The 26,391-nt window shown below is 39.1% G+C and overlaps 1 protein-coding gene across 3 annotated transcripts in view; it reads right to left on the reverse strand.

Annotated features, from left to right (window-relative positions):
• The window catches only part of KIF26B (kinesin family member 26B), a 302,116-nt gene that overhangs the window by 187,618 nt on the left and 88,107 nt on the right, over positions 1 to 26,391 (reverse strand). For 2 of the 3 annotated variants that reach the window (XM_063328901.1, XM_063328902.1), the window contains one exon: positions 22,949 to 23,482. The exons of the other annotated variant lie outside the window; for it this stretch is intronic. In XM_063328901.1, coding sequence (XP_063184971.1) covers positions 22,949 to 23,482 — 534 coding nt within the window. The remainder of the gene's footprint in view (positions 1 to 22,948; positions 23,483 to 26,391) is intronic. 3 annotated transcript variants of the gene reach the window in all.

Consider the following 26,391-nt stretch of genomic DNA (forward strand, 5'->3'; position numbering starts at 1 on the left):
GATCCTAATCTCAGGAGAGAAGCTCACTAGCAAGAAGAAACTGAAGGTAGAAAGCTCTCTTTCATAAACACACACACTCATGAATGAGTTCTTTGGCAATCTACTCTTGATTCCGTCCAGCACTGAATTTTCCGCCCAATAAATACTGATGAAATTACTTCCTGGTTTATTTTAGACAGCAAGTGTCTACATTAACCAAGAAAATGGTTCTTCTTAGACACCTCCCTTTAAAAGATGTGTTGAGGGAAGCTCTAAAGGATACCTCTCTCAAAGCTTTAGCACACCAAAAACATCATAAATTCTTATAAACCTGCTTAGGACACAAGCTTAGCAGCTTCATTTCAAGTTTTCCATTACGCACAATCAGGTGTTCTGGTTCTTCTAAAATATTAATCTTTTACCTTCTGTCCAACTCCTTTTGGCTCTTCACAGTTTACTCTCAGTCATAACAAGATAAAGTTGTTCTTCCTGTTTGGCTCAAGAAGGCTGGTTTCTGGTCTACAGGAGTAATGAAACAAGCACTGGGAGAGACACATTCACATGCGTCTTTCTTCTGACACATGTATAGGATACCACATCTTTCCCAAGAACTGAGTGACCCTGTTTTTCCTGGGCTTGACCTATTCCCACTAATTCTTACAGGTTGAGGCAAGAACTCTAATTTACAAATTAATTTTGAAAACTCAAATAATTCTTCCATTTTCTTTAGCATATAAGAGTTCTCTCTCTGATGTGAGTGTGGTGGATTACAGAACAAGATAAAAATCTTAAGTCTTCAGTAAGCCACCAGCTTCCCAGCCACTACAAATTTCAGTGGAAATACAGTAACTTGCCTAAAGGAAGCAGCATCAGAAAACAAATGGAGCTGGAGATGACCGAAGGGAGGTTAATGAAGGAAAGATTGGAGTTCTACTTCACCTAGAGAAGGCATCTCTCAACAAGGAATGTATCAGTAAGTAGTAGGTCCTCTTCCTACCGTTTGGCTATTTTATCTGACTTCATCCATTTTGCCTAACATGAAGTCCTGCGTTAAGTTCAATGCAGTAACAAAAAAGTGCAGCATAAATTTATGTATGGTAGCATTCAAAGGACAATATCACAGCTGGGACCCGCTGTGCTCACTGCCAAAAAGAAAAAAGAGAAATGGATGTGAATGTGGATAATTTGACATTTATTATATTTCATTTTCATAATTTTAGGGTGTTGCTGGGAGAGGTTAGCATGTGAAAAGAGGAAAAGGAAACACTTAAGAGTCAGTTTCAAATATCATTGTCGAATACAGCTTCAAATGCTTTGAGGTAAATCTGGTAGAGGGTTTACTGAACAACCAGTAAATTGCAGGGGGATTTGGGGGCAGAGGGTAGAGGAGAAAGAGGAATCTTGTGCCTCCCACACAACTATCAAATTAATTTTAACACATCCTTCACAGGGCAAAAAGGAACAATTACACCATTCAATGAGAGCAACTTGAAAGGGGTGAAGATTTGCTAAGTCAGTCATCTTTAATATACCATGGAGTACCAAGGACATACTCCACATCTGTCACAAATCACTCACAATAGAGGTGACATTTAAGGAATTATTCAGGACAAAATCCACCTTTAGAAAAAATAATTTTGAAACGGTAGCAAGTTCCTGTAGCTAAGGGCACTGGCATTGCCTTACAGCACCTTGCCATTTGATTATGACCTTTTCCTCTCACAGTAGAATACTAAGCTGCTGTAGCTCGAGATCACTGTAACTGCTGATACAGACACTGTGTGAGCAAGAACAAGACAGCAATTCCTGATAGTCCTTTCCTGTCAAAAGAATGTGTTCTACGAGGAACACGCTGAAAAAGGACATGCATAATGTCTGCTGCATTCACTCTCTTTCCTGAATGTAGACATACCAGATACTGCTTAGCAAAGACAACTCACTATTCAGTGTGAATACTGAAACTCTAGGGAGGGTCCTTGGGCTTGCTTTGCTCATGCTTCATTCAAATTTACACACAAAATCTGAAATATTGATCTAGCAGAAGGGGCTACCACAATCGCAGAGATTTTCTGTCTAAAGTCAAAACAGTGCACCTTAGAAAGAGTGAGGTTTTTCAAAGGGGGAATCACTGGGATGGCAAGAATGCTGATTATGCTTTGCATTTAACAAGGAAGAGTCAGAGTATATTTAGCATAAACTACTTTTACTTAAACATTACTTAGTTACCATGACAGCATCTAGAGCTTAATTGCAACCTCCAGCTTCCTGCTGTCCAAAAGAAAGATGACCTTTGACAGTTGCAGCCACCTCCCATGTTCCTCTTATAAAAGATAGCTATTTAACACAGATCCAATGCAGTCCTTAGCACAGATGAAATCCCAATTTGCGCAGACATGGGCGCATCCTCCCATTGAAACTACTATGATGCAGTTAGTTCCTTTTCACACTCAAGAGCCCATACCATTAAATGAAATATTTTACAATAAATCACTGAACATCTTAAGATCAGCTACTTAGAGACTGATCAGACATCCAAGTAACGATGGATTTCTCTATTGTAAGACATTTTCCTCTGATTCTTCCTCCTAAGCGTTCTGCCTTACAAGAGTATTTTCGAAATTTTTTATTTATGCTGTATTGTCCATTGTAAATAATGCCACTATTTTCTCAGCCATCCGGTATTCTTCCTCTTACTTTCACTCATTCACTCAATGCACATTCTTGCCCTAGCTTTTGAACTGAAAAGCAAAGCAAAACAAACAAACAAAACCAAAACATTCAGTGCAAGAGTACTGCCTGAAAATCTGTGAGTTACTTCTTGAGCGTGCTCTCCTGAAAAACAATACCAAGTAAGAATTGCATTGACAACAATGAAAGCTTTATTATAAAACAGGAAATCTGGTCTATTAAGCGTCTAACAATGGTTCATTCGCTTGAGCAACAAATTCCCATACAGACCGTAACTTGGTAAATATAAGCTGATGCACATTCCCAAGCAACCTCCACCACTGAGACATGACGGACATAGGCTCATTTTGATCTGGTTTAGCAATGAACTCACTATTCTCAGCTTGCCAGTGCCATCCTGAACTAAGCAATCCATGGAAGGAATAGATAGTACTCTATCTACATCAAAAGGAAACAGTACATTGAAAATAGTATTGACCAAGCCTGCTTATTGCTTGCTCACTTTGTACCGATATATTTATTAAGCAGAAAAGCAAACAGAGGAAAAAAATGAATGCAGGAGGGGAAATCACATGATCTGAAGCATTCAGGACAGCAAATATTTACCTCAAGTGAACATAATCCTTGCACAGAAGTTGCAGATTCTAGTCTGCAGTGCTTCTATAGTCTCAGTGACATAGCTTGCAAATTTTATTTATTGGCTATTACTTCATTATCAAACTCTTTTTGGAAAGGCGAGGCCTCCACATTGTTACTAAAACACAGTAGCTATCATAACTTACCTTCCTTAATACCCTCAGTGTTTTCTGATTACATTCAGAATCATACCAGCCTCTCCTATTCCTCCCCAAGGAAGCTACAGGCAGGATAGCCCTCCTGGGATGTAAATCTGCTCCCCCAGGGCTCCCCCAGTGAAGCAGACTCCCCATGAGTCACTCCCCGATCCTCCCTGATGCAGACCCCTGCAATGTTGTGAGTTATTCCTTGTGAGAAAAGCAGTAAAGAACCGTCAGCTAGACCCAAATACGCCTCTCATGAATGAAGCTCCACCAGCCAAGTCTCTGTGGACAGAACAGCAATGCAAGGCTTCCCAGCTGCCATATTCCCGTACTTACTCTGCAAATTAAAAATAGGAACAGCAGCTATCAAAGAGAGGTTCTGGTCTCAATTTTGTGTCTCTAGGCATTTCAGTAATACAAAAAGATGCTGTGCGGCAACACAATAAAACCTCTTCCTTTCTAATCAAGACAACAACAATATCATGGCAATCTGTGGGAAAGCTGAGGTTGCCTCTAGCTTTCAGAAGTTTTTTAAATCTACTTTATTAAAGCTGTTAATTCTCTTAATTACCTGTATATCCTGCTGGTGCATTATAGAGCTGTGCAGCTGGAAATTAATTGGATCTTTTTCTACTATGACTTTTATTTGCTACTAGATTAGTAACATTTTACAAGAGAAAAGGCCTTTCTTTTATGTGGCTCACTTAAAGTTGATTTCGTACATCCAGATTCAGCAACCATACTGTAACCCCTTATTCCATCAGCTACCTTTTAAGACCTCAACAGCCAGACTAATTGTGCTAAAATAACTAGTGCAGCAACAAAGAGTGTGTGTGAACCATGAAAGATGAGCACGTCTGACTTCTTCCTGTCTGTACACACGGGCAGCTGAATGAAGTGACTGCACTTTTGAAGCTGAGGCAAAAGTCTCTCTAGTTCACTGTGTGCAGGAATAATACATTTGTTATGAAAACAAACTTTCCTTTCTCTGATCAGTTACTACCTGCCAGCAACGTCAAGACATCATAAAAAGTTCAGATCTTACTGTAGCTGTTTCCCTATCACAAACAGCAATCTGTAAGCCATTGACCTTTCACTTGTCAGTTGACAAGAACAGCTCTAGAAGCTACCAGAGTGTGTCAGCATGTGGGCTTAACTTAAATGGCATTATTGACCCAGAAAGCAACCTCGTTCTGTAGCTAGCAAGAAAGTAAGCAATAAAAAACACCATTAGTTTTTCCACAGAGAGGTGTATGAACCGGATCGTTAGTCTTCATTTAAAAGACACATGATCAAGTTCTACCATGAAAACATGAGGAGAAAGAACTACCTCATTTCCAGGATGCAAAAAAATCTGACAGGCTTAGAGATTCCTGCAATGATTATTGCATAAGAATGTGGCATAACGCAAATTGAGCCTACGCACATAATCACCTCATGATCTGACCTTTTTGGGGGTAAGATCAGCATACATCTGATGGGTCTCCTACCCAGCTGCTTATGGAAAGGGGCATGGGAGGTCTGACCCCCAGGGATCTAGCAAATGCCTTGAGTCTATTTATAAACTGGTACAATTCCAGTGGCTTCCCCATCAGAAAGAAATTACGAATATCAGGTTTTCAATAAACTGCTGCCAAAGATTTAGTTACATTAGTGCTAGCAGATACCACAATAATACAAATTGTTTTCTCTGCGTGTTAGGTCATAAGACTATCAATAACGTACCTCATAAAGGGAGGAACCAGGACTTGAATCTTGCATGAGGCATGAACACACACACACACACACATTTTCAACAAACACAAAAGGGCTGCTTGCAGAGAAGAGTGAACCCATTTAGAGGCCAGGCATATTTTGGACCAAGCAATACAGAAGCCTGGGAAATTTAAATTGACAGAGGCTGAGAAATCTTTCTCAACTTATCAAATATTTTAAGTTTGAAGATTTATTCTGTAGTACCCTCTTCCATCCACTTTCCTAAACCACCTTCACACAGAAGTACATTTTTTAAAAACTGATTATCTGATGCCAATGATTGTTAATAGTGCTTACTCAGCTTTCTCTTTTGCTGCCTCAATGAAATATTAACAGCTCATCATCTGAAAGGACTCTGAGGAGACTCTTGTATATCCTGATCCATCCTTTAGTGGAATGAAACTTAAGGAGCACATTTGAATGCGTTGTTAAATTTGTATCTCTCAAAACAGGTTTAAGGCTCCAAGTACTCTCAGCTCTTCTGAAAATCCACTGAAACCTGTGGGCAGCAAGGAAGGCTTTAAAAAACAAATAGTGTGTTCAGATCTTAGTGTCTAGTCAGTAAGTTGATGTGTTCCTTCACTCCATTTCAGTTCAGCTTAACCAATGCTGCAACACATGTTCCAGTGCATTACCTGCATTCCGGTAAGATCTCTCATTTTAAAAAGAGCATTTTGTCTCATTCCTGAAGAAAGCATCTTTTCTGCTTCCTCTGCTTAGACGCAGTTCCATAGGAAGCATTTAGAACTGCAAAATACCCAGTCTTCTGCATGAAATTTAGTTCTTAAAATGTTGATATCAGCTTAAATGCTCACAATGAAATTAATATCGCTGAATTCACACGTATTCAGGTGACCTTGAATATGCTGTGCTGAGTCATAACAGCTCTCCACATACACACACACAGCCTCTGGCAAACGCAAGGTAATAATGATTTATCCTATAGTCACTTTTCTAGAAGTCAAAGAAACCAAGTAATATTATCTTGAATTTGCCGTGAGCATATATTCATAGTTACCATGTATTAGTAAGCTTCCTAAAAAGTTATCAAGCTGACCATGTGTCTGAGTCCTAAAACTTACATTAGACTAGGATAGCCAAGATAGGAAACATTATGCAAGGTTGAATACAGATCTGCTCCAAAGTTATAGCATATGTTCAGAAGGGTTCAGTGGGGCTAAATGTAAACGTGGGGTATTGGCTATTGCTTGGCCCAAAATTGCACTGAATATATGCAGAAGTGAAAACAAGGGAAGTACCAATAGAGCAGTGTTGCAAGAAAGGCACTTTTAGGGGGCTGAATTCCAGCTGGAAAAGCCTCAGAACTGTGAGCCTTGCACTTGCCTAGGAAACGCTGTTATTTCATTCCCACAAGCAGGGATGTTCATACATTCTTCAGAAGTCAACAGCATATTCTTTCAATACAAGTACCTTGCAAGACCTCGAGACCAGCCAACCTCTCAATTCAAAAACATAATATCATGTTCCTCTTTTCCCACAGAGAAATAGCATTTAGCCTCAACTTTCACGCTGCAAAATTCCACCTTTGCAGTGAATTGCACAAACCATGGCCTAATCAACCATCTCACAATGTAACAGTCATGCTGAATTGCACTGCCCTTTGGCTTTGGGTAGCTGCCTCTCCCTTTTCTGTCCCTACTATTAATAGTCCCTTGCAGGTGTTCCTTCTTTCCTCCATGCTACCAACGTGCAGATGTAGCAATAGCTAATTTCACAGTTATCAGTGCTAATGGGAGCTGCCATGAAATTGCCTCATTCCCAGAGAAGTCAGTATGCGGTTGCTAAAGGAGAAAAAAAAACCAAAACAAAAAACCAACACAAAACACCACACAGGCAGTTCTGCAGAAGCTATGCATCAGCAGGAGTGACCTCTGTAAATTTAACAAGGTTGGTCTTTCTGATCTCTGTCACAATACACGAACACCTGTCTTACTTTCATGTTAATAATAAAAATGTCCTGCTGAGGTTTTAAAATTATTTTATGACAGCAACAACCATCATTTTTAACAATGAATTAACAAGAATACATGAAAAGAATTCAAAAGGTGCCAGAAGAGCCTTCAAATGAGACCACAGCTGGACAGAAACAGTTCCTTCCTGGCCCTGAAGGTGAATGCCTTAAGGCATAGGTTTGATTGCCTTATTACCTTAGTTTGCATAGCTACAGCTGTTATTAGTAGTCATAAAATCACTCAACTATAAGCATTTCACTTGGAGGCTACTTCCTGCAATGAATTCCATAGGCTGACGAGGTGCTAGGTTATGCTATATTGTCTTCTGTTTTCTCTAGATTTACTGCCCTCTCAGCTAATGAAAGCAAAAGGAGGAGTAGCAGATCCTCAACTGAAGACCAAATTAAGCTCTGTTGGTGTACAGTGTTAACTATTAGGAACCGGGACTCTGTGTTCTGGTCACCTTTCAATGGCACAGCAAAGAGGTCAGCTTGTGAGCATCAGGCTGTGGTACTCTGCTCAACGGGATGGATATTTCTTGCACAGCACTAAACGTATTCTTAGATTTTTACGTATACTCCTAGTCTACTTCTATTTTCCATCAAATTGTGGTTTTGCATCATATCATTTGCTGCAACTTCTGTCATGCTTTCAATCCAAATTGTTTCAGTTGACCATTATTCAATCAGCAAGTCTTAAAGGGATACAAGCCAAGCATAGTTTTCCAGGAGCTAGATGAACATCACATTAGCTGAAGCTGATTGAGCATTTAATTCAAGTGCACACAATAATCTTTCCCCAGTATATGTAATCTGCATTTTGGTCTGCAGGAACCATCATAATCCATCTTTGCTATGACAGTTTTACAGCATGAAGATCATACTCCCACTTTTCACATCAGGGCCCTTGTACACTAAGAACTTTAAGCATACTGACTGTCATTCTCAGCTGAAATTTAGTGCACATTCACTTGCAGACTGAGTAATTAATACTTAATCCCCATCTCTCCTGACCAGCTAAATAAGGTCAGATGAAGAACAATATTTTCTCCACACCACTGATTTTAGATGACTCTACTTTAGACAACACTGAGACCTTTGCTTTTCTCAGACAGCATTCAAAAAAAAAATAATCAGTGATCAGTTTGAAAGATATGAACTACAGACATGCATATTTTCAAAAATGCACAATTCTGAAAAATTAATAATAGAGCAGAAGATGCACTGGCTCTAGTCTGGCTGTGTTCTACAGCCCTTCCTGAAAAGACAGAAGAGAGAAGAATTGAACATCCGTAGCCTGCAGCACTAACAAATGGCAAACATTCCTCAAAAAAGGATGTACTTTCATTTCAAATTCCATCAGTATAAGCTATCATGAGAATTTTGGGTGGACAAATAAATAACCACTTGATTCATCAAGGATTGTCTTCCAGTAAAGCAGAACTTAAATCAAACCAAGGGTAGACTCCATACAGCTTTAATGATCTTGTGTCAGCCATTTCCTGTCTAGGAGAAAGGCTGTAAAAGACAAATAAATGGCAGTCCTATGCAAAGTCTTATGCATCTTACTACCTAACGTGTTCAACTTAACTTTGGAATGCAACATGCACAGTAAACACCGCCAATTATTTACTCTTTACTTGTAGGTACACTTGGTGTATATTTTCAAAGCAAAATTTGTTCACAGTACGTTCTTCCAGTTTTTGTTATAAATTATTGCCTGTCTCTATAGTACATTAATCTCAGGTAGGCTGTACTTGGTGAATTATCTAAGGCCCTTGTCATTTTCATAATTTCTGCTTCCTTGTAGGCTTATTATTTCCTAATTTTTACCACTAAGATGTGCTAATTTTTATTCTTGTTTCTTTACATAGCCTCATCACTTTTCCTGTTGGGAGCCTAAGAGGCAGGAGAGAACAAAACAAACTACTTGGAAAATTTAAAAAGATCTTAACAGTCAAGAGCCAGAAGGTAAAAGAATTGTCAGAGCATACAGTCAAGTCTTATAGCTACATTTATTTCTTCCTTATAAAAAACAAATAAACAAAAAAACAACCAAACAAAAAAACCCCACCACCTTCAAACAGCACTTCTCTACTTCTCTCTACTTACATTTTCTTCTTTTTTTTTTCTTTAAACATAGCAACAATGAATATACACTTTCTTCTACACAGGACACAAACAAAGACAAAAAGTCATAGCCCCAAGAAGTTTGCACAATAAACTAGACTGACAAAACACACTTCACTAGGATCTAAAAATAAACAGTGATTAAAATTAGTGAAGGAACTGGTGGTTGATTTTTTTTTATAAGCAAATAGCAAGATTACATTAACTGCCCCCTTGGGAATAAACCAGATTTACAATAGATTTAATTAAATGCATTTAATGAAGTCCAAATATAAGAACAACAAACAGGCTCATCATCTGAAATGGTGCCTAAACTCTAGTAAACCATTCTGAACCGTAATAAATGCCTCACAGTTATCTTCAGTTTTCATTTTGGCTTTCAGCACTCCGCAGAGAATTTTTATTTGTACATGAAATGTTTTGCATTTTTCCTCTTCAACTCGTTTACTGGATTTGTAATGTAGAAGTTTCAGAAGTCACTTTTAAATCAAGTTTTGAAAGGAAGGCTTTACTCCATTTTAATTAATTCTTAGTGGAGCATCATGGACTGATTTTCTGCTCCTCAGTAACATGCCAAAAGAATGATCACTGACTACAGGTCAGTCGAAGTGCAGCGTTGTAATCTGTATAACTGAAGAAAAAGGTCTCCTGTGTCTCTTCACAAGGTATACTGTAGGCACTTACTAAGTCATCTTGCACAGTCATTTACACTAGGACAAAGGGAATACAAGACAGCATGAGCTAGCTCCAAAAGGTGGAGCACTATTCCATATGTAGGATAATAAAGAACCAAGCCTAAAACACTTCTAGTACTGCTGCTTAGTGCGCATTCTTAAGAGGAGATGAAACACTCCCGCTTCTACTACGTTAGCTTTCAGAACCGGTATACTCTGAGCCTTTGATTTTCTTAATATCGACAGAATGGCATAGAGTTACTAAAAGCAAAAAGCATGATGATGCTCTATCACCAGTGGAGTAAACTTGATTTCAGATCGGAATCTATCCTGAAGTTTATCAGCAATTTCCTTTGGAAAAACAGCATAAGAGTCTTTCCTAAAGGAAACAAAGTGGAAGAAAGATATATTTGTGTGCGTATATACATAATACATCCATACACAAATAAAGAAATCAGACCAAGCATGCCCAAAAAATCAGAAATGGAAGGAATATATTTATGCATTAAACCATTCAATCCTCCATACTATTTATGCATTAAACCAAAAATTCAGGGATAATTCTCCAAAGACTTCCCATCAAGTTGCCCTGCTCACAATGGCCACAGCGACAGAAGTCACATAAAACGGGTGCATTTTACCCTGTGACCAACCCAGAGGACTAGAATTCTGAAATACTCATTCCTGTATAGTGTCCCCTACAGACAGTGAGCTTGATGCACACAGGGTTCAGTCCTATTCAACATAAACAGATTATTATGAAAGTTCAAGGAAAAAAGTTTACAGTTTGAAAGCTCAATTTTCCAGCAGATGATCATTAACGGAAGGTTCCCTAGGAGAAAACAGAGCATTGTACAAGGATGACAGGATTTTAGTATTTGCTGGAACTACTTTTATTAGGAATTAAGGCATATTAAAAAAAAAAAAAAAAAAAGGGAGATATATCCTGGACTCAGAAGCTTTTTGAAAGAATATGTTTCAATGACGCTAAAACCTAAAAAACTTCAGAGGTCAATTTAAAACTTCTATAGTCTTGTTCTTTCCCAAAGGCATGCTTTCAAGTGCATCCCTCTAAAGCAAAGCCCTTGTTTTCAAGTTTTTTCTTTTCAGAAAGCACAGTAGCAGCTTGTTGTAAATGGTAAAGTGTATGAACTCTGTGCAGTTGATAAAAATTCCAGCTCAAGCCATATTTGAAGATAAAAAACAATCAACAAGCAAGATATTTTTAGCCAGTCTCTTCTGTTTACAGACTTTTTCCAAACTGCTGTGAACCCTTGTAACTTCTCTGTTTCATATTCCTCTCTAATATTGATTCTTCCAGGCAGGCACAGAAAAATTTAACTTCAACATATGACATGATGGCCCTTTTGTTCTGACTGTAACAAAATAAAAGGTTATTTTCTCAACTCTTTGCAAACTGCGTAGTGCCCATCTCAGGCATATCCTTCCACTTGCCTGTACATCCAATTCTTAACACATAAAGCATCGGACAATAAAGTTTCCTTCCTTCAAATGCATTGTGAAGGTTTAGTTTTGATGCTCAAAGTATTTTAGGTCCTTTTATAGGAATGGACCTTAAAGTCTGAAAAATATTATACATTTACTGCTCTGGCTCCCTTTCAGCTGAGTTTACATTATATGCTTCTTGATAGAATTTCATTTTTCCCCACTCCACGTCTGTGCAACATTTAAAAAGTCTTGTGAGCAAATTCTCTAACCACCTAAGCACAAACCATTCTCTTGCTCTAGTAGAGTTCTGGCTACTGACAGGTCCTTTGGCTTTCTGTGGTACCATCTATGGATTCTCCAAAAAAGTTATAGAGGCATTTCTACTCAATGTATTCAAATTGGGCACAAGAACATTGGCAGCAATAGCATAAACAAAAATCTTTTTTTCTCACAAATGATATAAAATTGTGCAGCACATAAAATGGGATACTGAGCAGCAATCAGTTGTTTTCCAGTATTTCTGTTAAACCTTTTTAACTCATAGGTGCCCTCCTGCTCTCTTACACTCTCAAAAGAAAACCAAGCTATCATAAGCCTCCACTGCCACACTTGAAATCACCTTTACTGGAGAACATAGGAGGAATAAGGTGCTATATCATTCATATTCATTATATCATAAAACACCTAGAGGCCCCAGAATTAACGGCCCCTTGCACCAGTGCTGACTGTCCCTGCCTCAGAGACAAAGCATTGGGGGGGCAGAGAGAAGCAGCAAATGCTCCACTATGTGATTAAAGTCATTGAGTAGTGAATGGAAAAGGAAGCAGGGAAACACATATCACTGGGCTTGGAAAAATCTCATAACCTACATAACCCGCACATACATAACCTCTGTCTCAAGCCCCTTTCCAGAAATCTTGATCTAGCCCTAGCTATCATCAGGCCAGGTGTCTGCATTTCACCTACTTTTATATAAGTAGAAATAAATCTTGATAAGCTGGTCTCTGGCAACGTTTAAAAGGATCTTTACAAAGGCTCTGAAGTGCAAGACAACACTCAAGATAATCAGCATCACTACTAAATCCTGGCTGCAAATGGCACTTCCAGGCATTTAGGATTACAGAGGCAAAGACCCTTGTGATGACTGACTAGGACAGAGAATAATGAAAAGCTGGTAACAAGAGAACTAGATTTTTCCCCGCAAAGCACTTATTTACATGAAAACAACTTGATCGTTTATTTAGCATTTACACCTAAAAATAAAATAAAATATCTAACCTTTAGGAGACCCTCTGATGCTCTTGTAATTTATCAGGTAGGCCTGGTGGCCAGGAACCGTATTCTGGGCTGCATCAAAAGAAGCATGGCCAGCAGGTCAAGGGAGGTGATTCTGCCCCTCTATTCTGCTCTGGTGAGACCCCACCTGGAGTACTGCGTCCAGCTCTGGGGTTCCCAACTTAAGAAGGACACGGACATGTTAGCTGAGTCCAAAGGAAGGCCACAAAGATGACCAGAGGGCTGGAGCACCTCTCCTATGAAGACAGGCTGAGAGAGTTGGGGTTGTCCAGCCTCGAGAAGAGAAGGCTCCAGGGAGACCTTACAGCAGCCTTCCAGTACCTAAAGGGGGCCTACAGGAAAGATGGGGAGGGACTCTTCATCAGGGAGTGTAGCAATAGGATGAGGGGTAACAGTTTTAAACTGAAAGACGGTAGATTTAGATTAGATATTAGGAAGAAATTCTTTACTGTGAGAATGGTGAGGCACTGGAACAGGTTGCCCAGGGAAGCTGTGGATGCCCCTTCCCTGGAAGTGTTCAAGACCAGGCTGGATGGGGCTTTGAGCAGCCTGGTCTAGTGGGAGGTGTCCCTGCCCAGGGCAGGGGGGTTGGAACTAGGTGATCTTTAAGGTCCCTTCCAACCCAAACCATTCTATGATTCTAACACTTAGCTGTGTTGTTCTTCTAAGTCACCTGAATAGTAGCTGGTTATATTATTTCCTGAACAGGACAAAGAAATGACGGTCTTGTTTACATTACTTCAAAGCAAAAAAAAAAAAAATCAGAAATCTTTCACAAGCTTGCAAACTAAGTCTCAGTTAAACCTGCCTAACATTGCAAGACTCTTCATGATGACTTTCACAGAAGCTGGTCCAAATATCGAAAAAGCTTTCTGAGTGCATTTTCCCTGTCAGTCCTGCCTGTGATCACTGTCATGATATACCTGTATGGTACAATTGAGAATCGTGTCACATCCATTTTTACCTCCTGCACATTGGCAGTGAACTTCACACAAAGTCTTCAGGGATCAGAGAGATCAATTAAAAACTGATGATATCTCATTACTATACATTTTCTTCTGATGCTTTCTGTATCATTTCTTTAATAATGCTTGAGTTAATTTCCCATCTTCTGTGTTGCACTGCAGTAACTGAGAAAACGTACGAGAATAAAACAGAGATGACTGCGCTTATGGTTTGTGTTTAAATCCCACAACACTGCCTAGCTCCAGCAGCATAAAACCTGTCAGGAAGGAAGAAAAGCAATAATAAACGCTATTTATCATCTCTCTGTCTCTTACAGGAAAGAAAATATCACTCTATATGCTTTAAAAGAGAAATCTTTTTCAAAACTAGGCCTGAACTCTGCTTTTAGTAATAGCCTTGACTTTCTTGCCAAGTAATAGACAGTGCAGTAAAAGGTGTAAAGAAATTGCAGAATTCGCATCATAGGTGTGACACCAAGCTGCACTCGTTGTAGATCAATGCAGTCACAATGAAGTTAGGGAAGCAGACATGATTTCATCAAGCATAGTTCAAACCTTTAATTCTTTTTCTGTCTTTCCCATTAGCCAAAAGCCTGTGCATAAATTTAACCTGCTACTTAATAAACACATATATATGCCACTTTCACAAATTCAAAAAAGAATCATACAATTTGAAGTGAAGCATGGCACATGCATGTATTTGATTCAAAGAGCTGTCACAACAGAAACACTTCACTTGCACTCCCACCCATACAACTATTACCTTGCACCGGTTGCAGCTTAGTCACTTGATGTTCACATCTACCAGTCAGACCTGAGACTTTTTTGGCTTATAAAACTGAAGTCCTCAGATGCCTTAATGATACAAGCGACAGTGACTCTTGTGCTCTCAGACAAGGAAGAGCTACAGATGCTCCTGCTGAGATTTGCTAGTGACATTAAGCATAATGAGTACCAACCAACACCTTGGAAAATGAGAGCTCATTACTCTCCCTTCCTCTTCAACCTTTGGAGGAGTTCTGAGTTCTACTAGCGAGGTTCAGTGGAAGTGAAAGATGAAGTGCAATTTCATTTCTCCTCAGAGCAGTTTGTAGATTTTAGGAAAAAAAAAAGATGTATTCATCAGCTGGGAGGGACTTTTTCTCACTCCTGTACAGATGTAATCCTTCCTTATTCTTCATAAAATACATCTAGGCACATTCAAAGTTCAAAAGCTGATGGACAATCAGCCTTCTGCTTTCATTTTCAAGAGGGACAGTTCCAACAGACTCTTCAGCGTGGGGTCAGACCAGAGGTGTATGGATAAAGAAAGCTTCCCCATCCACCAGCCCAAAGAGAAGTTGAGCCCACTTGGAGTGCAAGACACCATATTCACTCCCATCACCACAACTCTTCTCACACTCTAGCTGATAAGATCTTATAGGCTTGAAGTTGGTCTCCTTCTTATCTGTATTACACCAATGTAGCCATGTCAACTGCAAAACAATTATCCTGGAGTGAGACAGAAAGAGTCTGGCCTCAAATGTGTTTTATCTGACAACACCCACCTCTCAAGTGCACAATGCTCTGGAATATAAGGGAACCAGCAACCACTTTAACTCAAATCCACTGAATTAAAGAAGAGCTGTCCCAACAGAGAACTTGATGCTCCATTTCGGATGCCATTTCAGAAACACTTTAGAGAAAAGAAAACAATGGTTTTACATGATAGCTGTGTGGAATCACATTTCAGTTACATCAGCCTCTAGCTATTTATTCTTTACTTCCCAGAAGCACGGCACAGTATCAAATAAAAAGGCTTTGTCAATTTATTTTTTGCATAGTAATACAATTCTTCATATTTAAAAGCCCAAATCTTTTTCTAAGTAAAATCAAAGGTTAGAAAAGGGTCTTACAAAAAGCAAACAAAAAATATATATGATTATGTTCCTAAATCTAATCTTACTTCTGTGTCCCATTTCTATAAAACAATGTGAAAAACAAATGTCTCAGTCAAGGAGACAATACGTTGATTTGTGTCTTCTTTGAGTGCAAACCTTGGGAATCTAAAGGGAAACTCCTAAAAATTTGCTTTCTAATTCTTTTGTCATCCTCTCATTCCCCTAGTTTTGTACCTGTCTTTTTTCTCTCTTCTTGCAACAGACATTGAACAATAGCAAGATACAGGAGGAATATTAGCCACAGGACTGAATCTTTATGAAGCTTTAAAAGCCAACATGTCACTCATATGAATGATTCAACCTAAGAAAGTTTTTTTGAAGCCATGAATCTTCACACACTTTAAAAAAAAAGAATTTTGAAATGTACACCACTCACATTGAACTTTGGCAATGTTGTTGAAACTGTTGGAAAAGCACTCTTCATTAATCTGTTTATCACAGGCCTCCATCCAAAACACAGCACTGGTCATCTGGTGTTTATCCATCACCAGGTTCAAGCTCTAATCTAGGCTTTCTCCAGCTGCCACTCAAGGGCCACTTTCAGAATAGAGGGACAAAGAGTCTAAGCACTACGTACATCAACATTCTTCTCCCAGTCAGCCCAGTTACACCTGTGCTGGAAAGCTTCAGCGGTAGTTTCAGGAATCCTAGTCCTTAGCTATCTATTGGATGCATTTAAAGGAACCTTCTCCATAGAATATAAGATACCAATTGCCTTATGCGTTATGGAAATTTCTCTCTTACTTTTTTTTTTATCCTAACATCAGAAATAAGGGAATGTTTATTGTCCACATAAACACATAATCCTTTTATGAATTTTCCTAAGCTCTTGGCCTCAATACTATTTCCACAGCCATAAGTTCCACAGAACTGCACACTGCCTGAAAAGCATATTTCCTCTTCTCACTTCCAAATAAGTCATCTTTTAACTTAACTCTTTGTGTTCTTGAACTATGAAATAAAGCAGAAGCTGACCATTTTTCTCACTGCCACCTTATTTACAATTTGGGCTTGATGTGTCAGTCGTCTTCTCCCTCTCTCCAGCCCATCTCTACATCATTTTTCCCACTGTTAAAACATCTCCGCTCCTCTCAGTTTATACTTTGTTCAATGATGCAAGCAATCAGCATAGCTATTATTTCAGAAAAGAAATTAGTCTCACATGTGGATGAATCCTTAAGCTACAGAGCAGAGGAGGAAACCAAGACTCCAAATCCTCACTAATTGTGATCTGTTGGCTTTCGCTAATTTATAGGATTAACTCACTCCTCTAATAATCCACAGATTTCTTCCTCACATCACAGCTGAGTCATGGGGTTTTCATACTCATAGGATAAGCCTACTTAGCTCTTTTCAGTCCATGGGATACCCTTTACCTCTTTCTTCCCTTGGTCACCCCAGTATCATGAAGGGGAAAAGTAATGATTCTAAGGTCATTAAGCCATGCATAAAAATGCTGCAAGAGATCACATCACACCAAAGTAATGTGAAAAAGAAACCCCTCCTACAGTTCACATAGACTTCAGCTTCCCTTCTGGATGATATTAGAGAATCAGTATACAACTGGGCTGTTAGTTGAGGGGGTGGACAGGAGGAATGAAATACGAATAGCCAACTCCTGTAATATACAAATTGAATGATCAAACAATCATGGCAAAATGTCAGCTGATGACATACACTGACTTTAGTAGGGTCAGATATAATTATTAGTGATGTGGTTTAAAAAGGCTTTTAGTCAGAGGAAAGCTACTTCAGAGATAACAACTAATGCATGGAGGATGAGGGCAGAGATAATTAAGCAGGGATATAATTTCAGTGCCAATGAATTTGTTTGACAATCTGTTTCTTTGCCCAGTCAAACAAACTTTGGAAATAAAATTCCTGCACTTTCATGCTAGTCTCACTAGAGTTACTTTATTGTTAGAGTCCAGGTCACGAAATAAAAAAACACCCAAACCATCAGTGCAAGAGTTTGCACACATTTGTTCAGCATCATCATTCATGAGCTCACTGTAATGGGAAAGAAGATTTCTACTATGTTCAGGAGCTATCCCATTCAAATGTGGATCTCATACATTCAGTAACTGAACTGCTATTGAAACACAAGCCATCCAAAAAATTCTGGACCAAAACCTAACTGCACAAAGGTAAAACACCTCCTGCGTTAGTTATCTCATACTGAATTGTGCATGGTCACATAAGAACATGGTACTAGAAGAGATAGTATACAAATCTCCTTTTCTTTTGTTGCTAAGATGCTTTGGCAAAATAGGCCTGGCTCTAGAAAGCATGGAATAATTATAGAAGACACCTGTTAGTCTACAGATGGAACAAGTAACTTGATTTCTGTACCTTGCATTATATGCTTTAGAAGCTACCTAAATTACCCAGGCACTGTTGTAGCAATCGTTAACATTTTAGCTTTATCCTGCTGAACACTGAACAGCAGAAACAGCAGCAAGTGGAAGAGAAATAAATTAGACAGCAGAGACTTGGAAAAAAAAGCTTGGAATCAAAATCCTGGAGGGAAATACCCGCCACACAGGCGTTGGCTCTGTATCTGAACTCTCCATCTTGTGCCCAACTCTAATCATTACCAGTTTCTTTTTAAAAGCCTATGCCTGAAAGAACTGATGTGTTATGAGACAGATGTGACCTAAGTAAACTCCAAACAAATCATTCATCACTGCAAAACTCCAGAACAAGCTGGTACTTTCTCAGAGAACAGTGTTCTTCTAAACACACATTATACATAAAGAGGAAACAGAAAGCACATACTGTAGGCTTTCACCAATTGTACACAAAGCCTTTGATAACTCTCTGAATAGGCTTGAGGATCATTACGCTTGGGGCCAAGAGGCTCTCAGTAGTTTAAGATCTCATTTTCCAAACTTTTGGTCAAAAGGGTCTTTTTAAGAGCAAGGGAGAAAGGAACATTTTCTCCTTTAATATCATTATGTTCACAATACCCCTACTCAAATCCTTACATGCACTATCTTTTTCCTTACCAAATTCAAATTACTCCCAAAGTATGGAGCAGAAGGTGCTCACCCAACCCACGTCAACAGCCACCTTTTATGTTACCCATCCTTCCCTTTCATGGCCCACATTGTTCCTGTAACAGTTCCTGGAACCAGTTTTCTGGTTCTTTCTTACCTTCCTGTCTCTCGAACATGCTGTGCTAAATAATTTTTTTTTTGCTTTTTAAAATATTCTACTTAGACATGAAAAGATTCTTATGCGGATCCAGGAAGGTAACTAGGGACCAAGGAAGTGGCCACTGTTTTACGTTCTGCAGCTCACACCACAATGCAGTTAATGCTATGCTGTTGGTTTAGAGGTACACCAACATGCAAGAACCATGCAGTACATTTAAGTTAAAAGAGAGTGCCCATTCGAAAGAGGAACACCTACTTCCAAAGAATGCAGCACTTTTACTCCAGAAAAAGTCTTTTAGTGTAACCAGCTTAATCTAGTCACTATTTTCAACTCCTTTCCCTTTGAAAGCAAACCCTAAATCAGTCTGAACTACTAAGGATGCAAATCTATCTCAATCTTTAATGTGGTGGTTTTGTTTCAGCTACTTTACCATCTTTTGGATAATAAAGTAATAAAAACATTATGTATTCCATTTAGTGCCACATTCTCTATAAAAATTATGAGAAGCAATCATTTCACCAAGGTATTTGCACTTTTGGCTCCTACATTACTACCCCAGGACTAAAGGTTTCTTTAGAAGTGTTACATAATAACCGGTAAGCAACAGAAACGTACTTAACACTGTGGTATCCTGTAATTCACATTAGCAGTTGCACAAATAATTACAGCCGTTCTCAGGTAAAACCTCACCAATTTAAATGAGCTTCTCTGAGCAGGGAAGGACTGAAATCCCTTTGAGTGATAGGGAGATCAACAGAAGCCTTTACAAGTGTTAAACACAGTCTGATCCCCAGGGTATACAAATGCTACCTGCTGATAACTGAAAGAGCACGATTTTCAGACTCTGGATCAAATTCTATTGAATTTTGGCTGGCATTTTCCTATATGTATTCAACAGAAAGGGGTCCCTTTTACCCTGACCAGGTAACCATTTCAGCATTCCAGTGTTCACAGGAGGGCTTTAACAGGCCATGCTTTTTGTTTAAGATCAATCAGTTCCCTTTCCCTTGCCTCTGTGTTTTGTAAGAGGACCGTTTACCAGCAAAATTTGATTCAGCCCCTTACAGAAAAGAGCATCAGCTGTTCATTTGTGAACTAGGCCTAGGGGACATCACAGTTTTTTAGAAACCAGTCTTCTTTTCTGTCTATAGTCAAAGGGCAGCTAAATATGGAATCACATGAAACAGGGCTGGCAGGGAGTGATGGAGTCATCTATGCCATCTCCTAATTGCCTAAGCAATTCTTAGCAACTATTTCTGACTTAGGGGACTCCATTGATGAGTTCCCATAATGCCTGCATGAAATGATGAGAAAGTTTCTTTTACATCTTACATGCATCTCCAGTTAAAGACACTATTACTGCTTCTATTTTTCAGATTTTAAACATATAATACATTACTAAATCTGGTAGTGTATAAATTGACATTTGTTTTACTTACTCCTGATAGCAATTACTCTTTCTGCAAAAGTAGTTGAATAGCTGCTACACTACTGCAGCAGGAAAGCCTTACAAAATCTCAACACTCACTTTATTTTTTATGTTACTTTTTTCTAGCAGAACTGAAATGAAAGTTGTAATCCATTCCCCATAACAAGGTTCCAATTTAAGGCAGTCTGGAGGGGAAGATCCTAGGAAGGGAGTAACATCCTAGAACTTACAATGGTAGGAATACTTTTTGGTGCCTAAAATTGCCATGAGTCAGGTCTGAGCCACAGAATGTCACTTCCGAACTAATGTTTTCTCTTTTTGGTGATACTTCAAGGGAAGAAAACATAGTGATTTTTCAAGGTACTCAACCATTTCTGTCAAGTTATCTAGACTGTCTAACAAAAGCTCATTTACAATGGGAGGTGTCTACAACAGGCGCCATTAAGTCTAGAGCCATGAGACTGACTTCTCCCTGGGCATCAATTTAACAAGATTATGACGTAGAAGGGTACTGTACCTCTCTGAAGTGCAAGGCTTTTTATCCCAAGAAATTATTTTCTGTTCCTCTTAGCTAATGCATAGTGAGGTTTTACTAATCACTGTTCTTAAGGGAAGGCAAGAAAATTCAATTAATATGTAGTCATTCGCAAGTAAGTAGCTAGTGCCTCCTTTTTGATTCACCTTCAAATCAAGAAGGGTTCTAATTAAGATGAGGTAACAGATTTATCTTCCTAGTGCTCTTCCCCAGCAGAGTTTTGGAACTGTAAGTGCATAACAAAAAGATATATTTATATGGGAGAGAGATCTAAAACATTCTGAAAATGTGTATCAAATAAGATTAGTATCTGTACACAAAAGCAGAAAAAGCAAAGCTTGCATCTTCCTACAATTTCAAGTTACAAATAAATTACTTTTCAAAGTTTTTCTTCTTACTCAACTAATTCCCAGTCTGATACAGATACTACATAACCAAACGCTAAAATCCTTTCAACATGTTTAGAGACAGAAGCTATCATTATTATTCCTTAACTGGACAATTAAGTGTGACACTTGAGTAAAATGAGAATTTTAACATTTGAAGGCAGAATCTTAGAATATAAAATTTACTATTACCACATTCCACCACAGACCAATATTGCTAGGTTGGTTTGTGGGTTTTTTTCAGTTTGTCTGGGTTTCTGGGGGGGTTCTTTGGTTTGGTTTTTTGGGGGTTTGTTTTTTTGTTTGTTTGGGTGTTGGAGGTTTTTTGGGGAGTCGCGAGGGAGTCTACTATTTCAAGGTTATTGAAAGGAGAGGGAACAGTCCTTAATCTAACTGGAGCCAACCTACAGGATCAGTCTGGAAAGTTTTGAATATTATATTCTCCTTAGTGAATATCTTCAAGACAAAATAAACCATCTAGGAACCATGAACATTATTCAAAGTAAACAAAAATACATCTTCATAGAAGATGAACCTAAAAGATTGTGAATGCAATAAAACTGAACTAATTTTCCTAATAAAAATAATAATTATTCTGTTTTCTTAACATGCATTCTTTATTTAGGTTTTTTACTTAGATCAAACTTAGATCAGATTTTTTTTTCTTAGATCAAACTATGATCACATACTGACTGCCCAAATGTAATTCAGGTTCACTAGAGCATAAATCCACAAAACTATAGTGTCACATATTTTCCAGACAAAATAACTGTAGTTCACTCCTGGTTTTACCAAGTCTTCTTTGGTTCTTGACAATATCTTAATGTTTATGAATAAAATAACTTTTTTCTGGCTGAAATATCAGTTACTCATACTGATAAATGTTAAATATTAATTTAGGGATCTATCTTGCAATCTGTTCATAACTTAGTAGAAAGACCAGCTTCCAAAGATATTTATGCGCCTAAGGAAGCTAACAGGGGTGGCTGGGAGAATTCAGCAAGAATAGGCTTGTGTGGCAATCTGCAAGTGCTTGGGCACTCTGAAAAATCCCACCACCTGCAGCTAAGTAAGTAGGAAAGCCTACCTCCTGTCATAGAAGCCCCTTCTGTGATAGCTGGTATGGACGGGGTCTACAGGTACTTATGGGTGTGGTGTACCAGAAAACAGCAGGCCAAAGAAGAGAAAAAGAACATGCAAGTAGCACATGAAAAATCCCCCTAGAACTGCTAAGCTCTGGAGAGTAGTGGACCTGTTGAATCCATGAGAACTGATAAAAACCAAAACATCAAGAATCAGTTGAATCTGTAGAAGGCCACCAGTACACTCTAGCACCAATGAGAACGTATGCAACTTAGAACAGAAAGGTAGTTCCTGATATATGTAGACAAAGACTGTAGGATCATATGCACACATCATGAACCAAAAGACCTTCTGGGTACTTCCTGAATACCAACCCAGAAGTCACTGTGCACTAGTGTGGTTGCTCCAACCAACTATTATGAGTGAGAACTGTGTGAGGGAATAATTGCATATACTGTATGAATAATTATCTGCTATTAAAAACAACAGCTTGGTTCTATTATTAATAACAGCTGAATTAATAAGTGTTCTAATTAATACTGGCCATCTGTGTCTCCCCCAGCTCAATTCCCTATCAGGGAAACAGTTATTCACAGCACTCCTTGTGCTGGTGCTCACTATATGAGCACTATTCACTCTTGTACACAACAGAAGCAAGCAGCATTAGCGAGCTCATGCAAGCTTCGATGGGAAGAAAATGAATATGTTTTGTTACTTTAAAATACTTACTTGGTAGGGATATAGAGTGACGCCATTCGTTCGTGACAAAGACCAGGTGCCGTCAAGGTACTGATGAGCCTGGATTGCTACAGAGTTGAGAACGTTACCGTTGCTGGGACTGGTGGCCATTTGAAAGCTGACCTTGGCTTGGTGTCCAGGAGAGCCATTTTTCTTCTCCACCCCATTGACAATTCCTAGACTGTTGGGTTTGCCAGTGTGTTTGTTGGCAACAAAGCCAGTATAATTAGATGTAGCGTAGGGAGCAGGCATGTATGCCCAGTCCCTGGGCTGCAGGCTGCCCATGTGCCGAGGACTCACTAATGTGGGGATATTGGAGAGAGGTGGGGGAGAGCCTGGTGAGGCATCGTAGTGTTCTGAGTTGGCAGCTTGCTCTAAGGTCAGCACCATCTGAATGGCCTCTTGCTTCAACTGGTTCAGGTGTGTGGCACAAACATCACATCTGTTGTCCTTCTCATTCCATGCCTTACGAATGGTATTGGGAACTTGGAGCTTGTCATGAATCACCGAAGAGAAACCTGGGTCCTAAAAATAAAACAGAGAAGGGAGAGGGGGGACAGGAGAGAAATGTTTAACCATGGTCACCACAGTGAAACGTTATTACTGCTGATTGTGCATTTCAAAAGCCAATTTATGAGATAAGCTTAGAATGCAAACAAAGGCCATTAGATATAGTCAACATATGCCAGCAGCAAAGCTGAACAAAAATGAGAAACTAGATTGCGCTGGAAAGAAAAAATTCTTTTACTTTACTGATAAGTGGCAAATATAATTCCACTGCAAGCTTCAACGCATAGGAGAGAGAGACTGAATTAACCTACTTCACACCACTGCACCTAATTCCTGGCTTGAATGAAATCTACTCTTAGTTACACAGGTGAAATCAAGAGCAACTCCACTAAAACCAGTAGGCTTGCAGCAAGGTTCACAAATCCATCTACTCGTCAATGCCTGGTTTTGGTACTCAGAAAATCCAGGAAATATTCTGCAACAAAAATGTAAAATTTCGAAGCCTGCTTGTAAAGAAAAAATGAAAACACGTAAGTACCATCACTCTCCCAAAATCCTTTTCAGAATTCAAAACAGATTCAAACAGATGAATATTTTCAAGACCTTTTCAGCATTCCATTTACCAAAAGTACACTTTTCAGCTGGAAAAAAAAAAAGCCTGCAAACTTTTCTGTTAATCAAATGTTTTACCACTCTTTTGGATATCTGCTGATAATGTAAAATAAAACAATAATTTTATTTAGAAATTAGAACATGTATAGGGTCAATAATTTGTAAAGAATAATTTTCTTCTTGGAAAGCATAGTTTTGGTGAAAAACCATGTGATCAGGTTTAAAACCTCATATCCTTACCCCATGGGTAGATGTCTGAATTTCAGTGGTACTCTCCACAGAGCAATATGCCACCCTGATCTGGCTACAGCCATTGAATGCTGACCTAAATTGCAAACTGCTTCAAGTAAGTTCTGAAGTCAGACAGCAGGCTTAGCAGGAGCTTATCATCAAACTTGCCTAATTCTTACAGTGTCATGCAGTTTTAGAAACACACAGCAAAAAGTGTGTGTGTTACACAGAACAAAAAATGGCAGTTAGGAAATATTTCTTGGAAGTTTCACACCACATTTTTGTGGTTTTACAGACCAGACAGGGCAGACTTCACCTTCCCTCCTTAAGTTTTGGAGACTTACGGGTGGATTTTCTTATGACTACTCAAAAAGATTTACAGTTAGTAGGATCAGAATCTTTATTATTATTTTCTTTCTCTTCGTCTTTGTGGCTTTATCAGCTTTAGCAGCAAACTGAAATCAGACTGGGAGAGTGCATGGGGGTGGACAGAGGAAATCACACAAAGAGACACCACCCTTATGAAGTAATTTGATGAACCCCATGCCATCCAGGATGGACAAATTTCATGTCTTGATAGTTTGGCTGTGCTGGAAAAGAATGGGTAGGGGGTATAATATAGGGAGGGAGAGAATTCATTGGTAGAGGGTCATATTCATTATGATCCGTCTTTATTATACACTCAAGCATTTTATTTTCACTGTTTAACTACCGTGAACAGCTCCTCAGCATGCAGTGATTAATTGATTCATAAATCATGGTGCCTCTTTATGCACAGCAGCAAAAGAGCAGTTCTAGCCCCAGAAGCCCAAGAGAGTCATATAAGCTGATGGGAAACAACAGGAGGCTGAGATCTGATCAAGCCTCAAGCTGGTCATTTCTATTCTATGCACAAAGGGGGTCAGTGCAAAGTGTGTCAGGAAGGCAGGAACTGGATTCTGCACCAACCCTCCCCCCTTAACCTTCAGAAAAGGGACCAGTGGAAGTCAGGGGGAAAAAACAGGATGCAAAAGATGTCAAATCTTATTTGCCATCCCAGACCATAACTAGGTCAAGAGATCACATCAGATATGGGCACCCCATCCATGATGCCAGGTACACAGGGAAAGGACTCTCTATTTTTACCATAATGAGCTAGACATAGCTACCTATACATCTGAAAGCAAGGTGTGAGTCTCCTTTCCAGGCTGCTCCACGTCAGTCCAGGAAAAATCCTTGCCAGCTCTTCCTTCAGCTAGCTAGTGCCACAGAGCTAGTTGTTGTTCTTTGAAAGTTAACTTCCCTTAGGCGACTGGGCTTGAACCCAGGTAATTATATACAATATTCAGATCCAGCAGCAGTTCAAGATGGAAATTCCTGGATACCATGATAAATATCCCAAGGAAATAAAGCCTTCTCTAAAGTAAGCAAACGTCAGCATGATATAAATATTCAAGTAGCACACTGACTTTAAAGAGTGCTGGACAGCAGTGAATTCAGCTTCATCTCAGTGTTAAAACAAACATCAGATCATTCTCTGATACAACAATAAACAGAGAGAGGCAGGGAGGGAAGAAGGAAGACTGTTCCTCCTCAGGAGCAGAAAGGAGGAAACCAGGCACAAACTGAATTGATTACTCCCGAGATTGGCCCTACTAATCTATCAGACTCTACTAGATAGATAGCTCAACACTGGGTCCAAGTCTGGAATATGAAACAGAAAAGCCTACAGGACAGCAAATAAATTTGGAGAAACTCAGGTTCCAGAAACACATTAGTCACATTTTGTTCTCAAAACAAATCTGATAAAGCTTAAAAGAGAGTTTACTTTCTTATTCTGCACTGGGCAGCTCCACCATAATTTCACAGTAGAATCGGCTAACAGTGTTGCAACACGTTTAGCAGGAAGGAGGCCAAAGCTGGACAGTCACTACACCCTTGCTTGAATACCAAGGAAATGCAGCTACACAACACTTTCTGTTTCAGTATTTCATCTGCAAGCAACCATCTGCACACATTCCCTTAGGAATGCTTATTTGTTCAATAAACAGTACCTTGTCCCACAGACATCTGACAGTACCTTGTCCCATATGAAACAGTGA

This window comes from Chroicocephalus ridibundus, chromosome 3 (genome assembly GCF_963924245.1).
Source record: "Chroicocephalus ridibundus chromosome 3, bChrRid1.1, whole genome shotgun sequence".
NCBI lineage: Eukaryota > Metazoa > Chordata > Aves > Charadriiformes > Laridae > Chroicocephalus > Chroicocephalus ridibundus.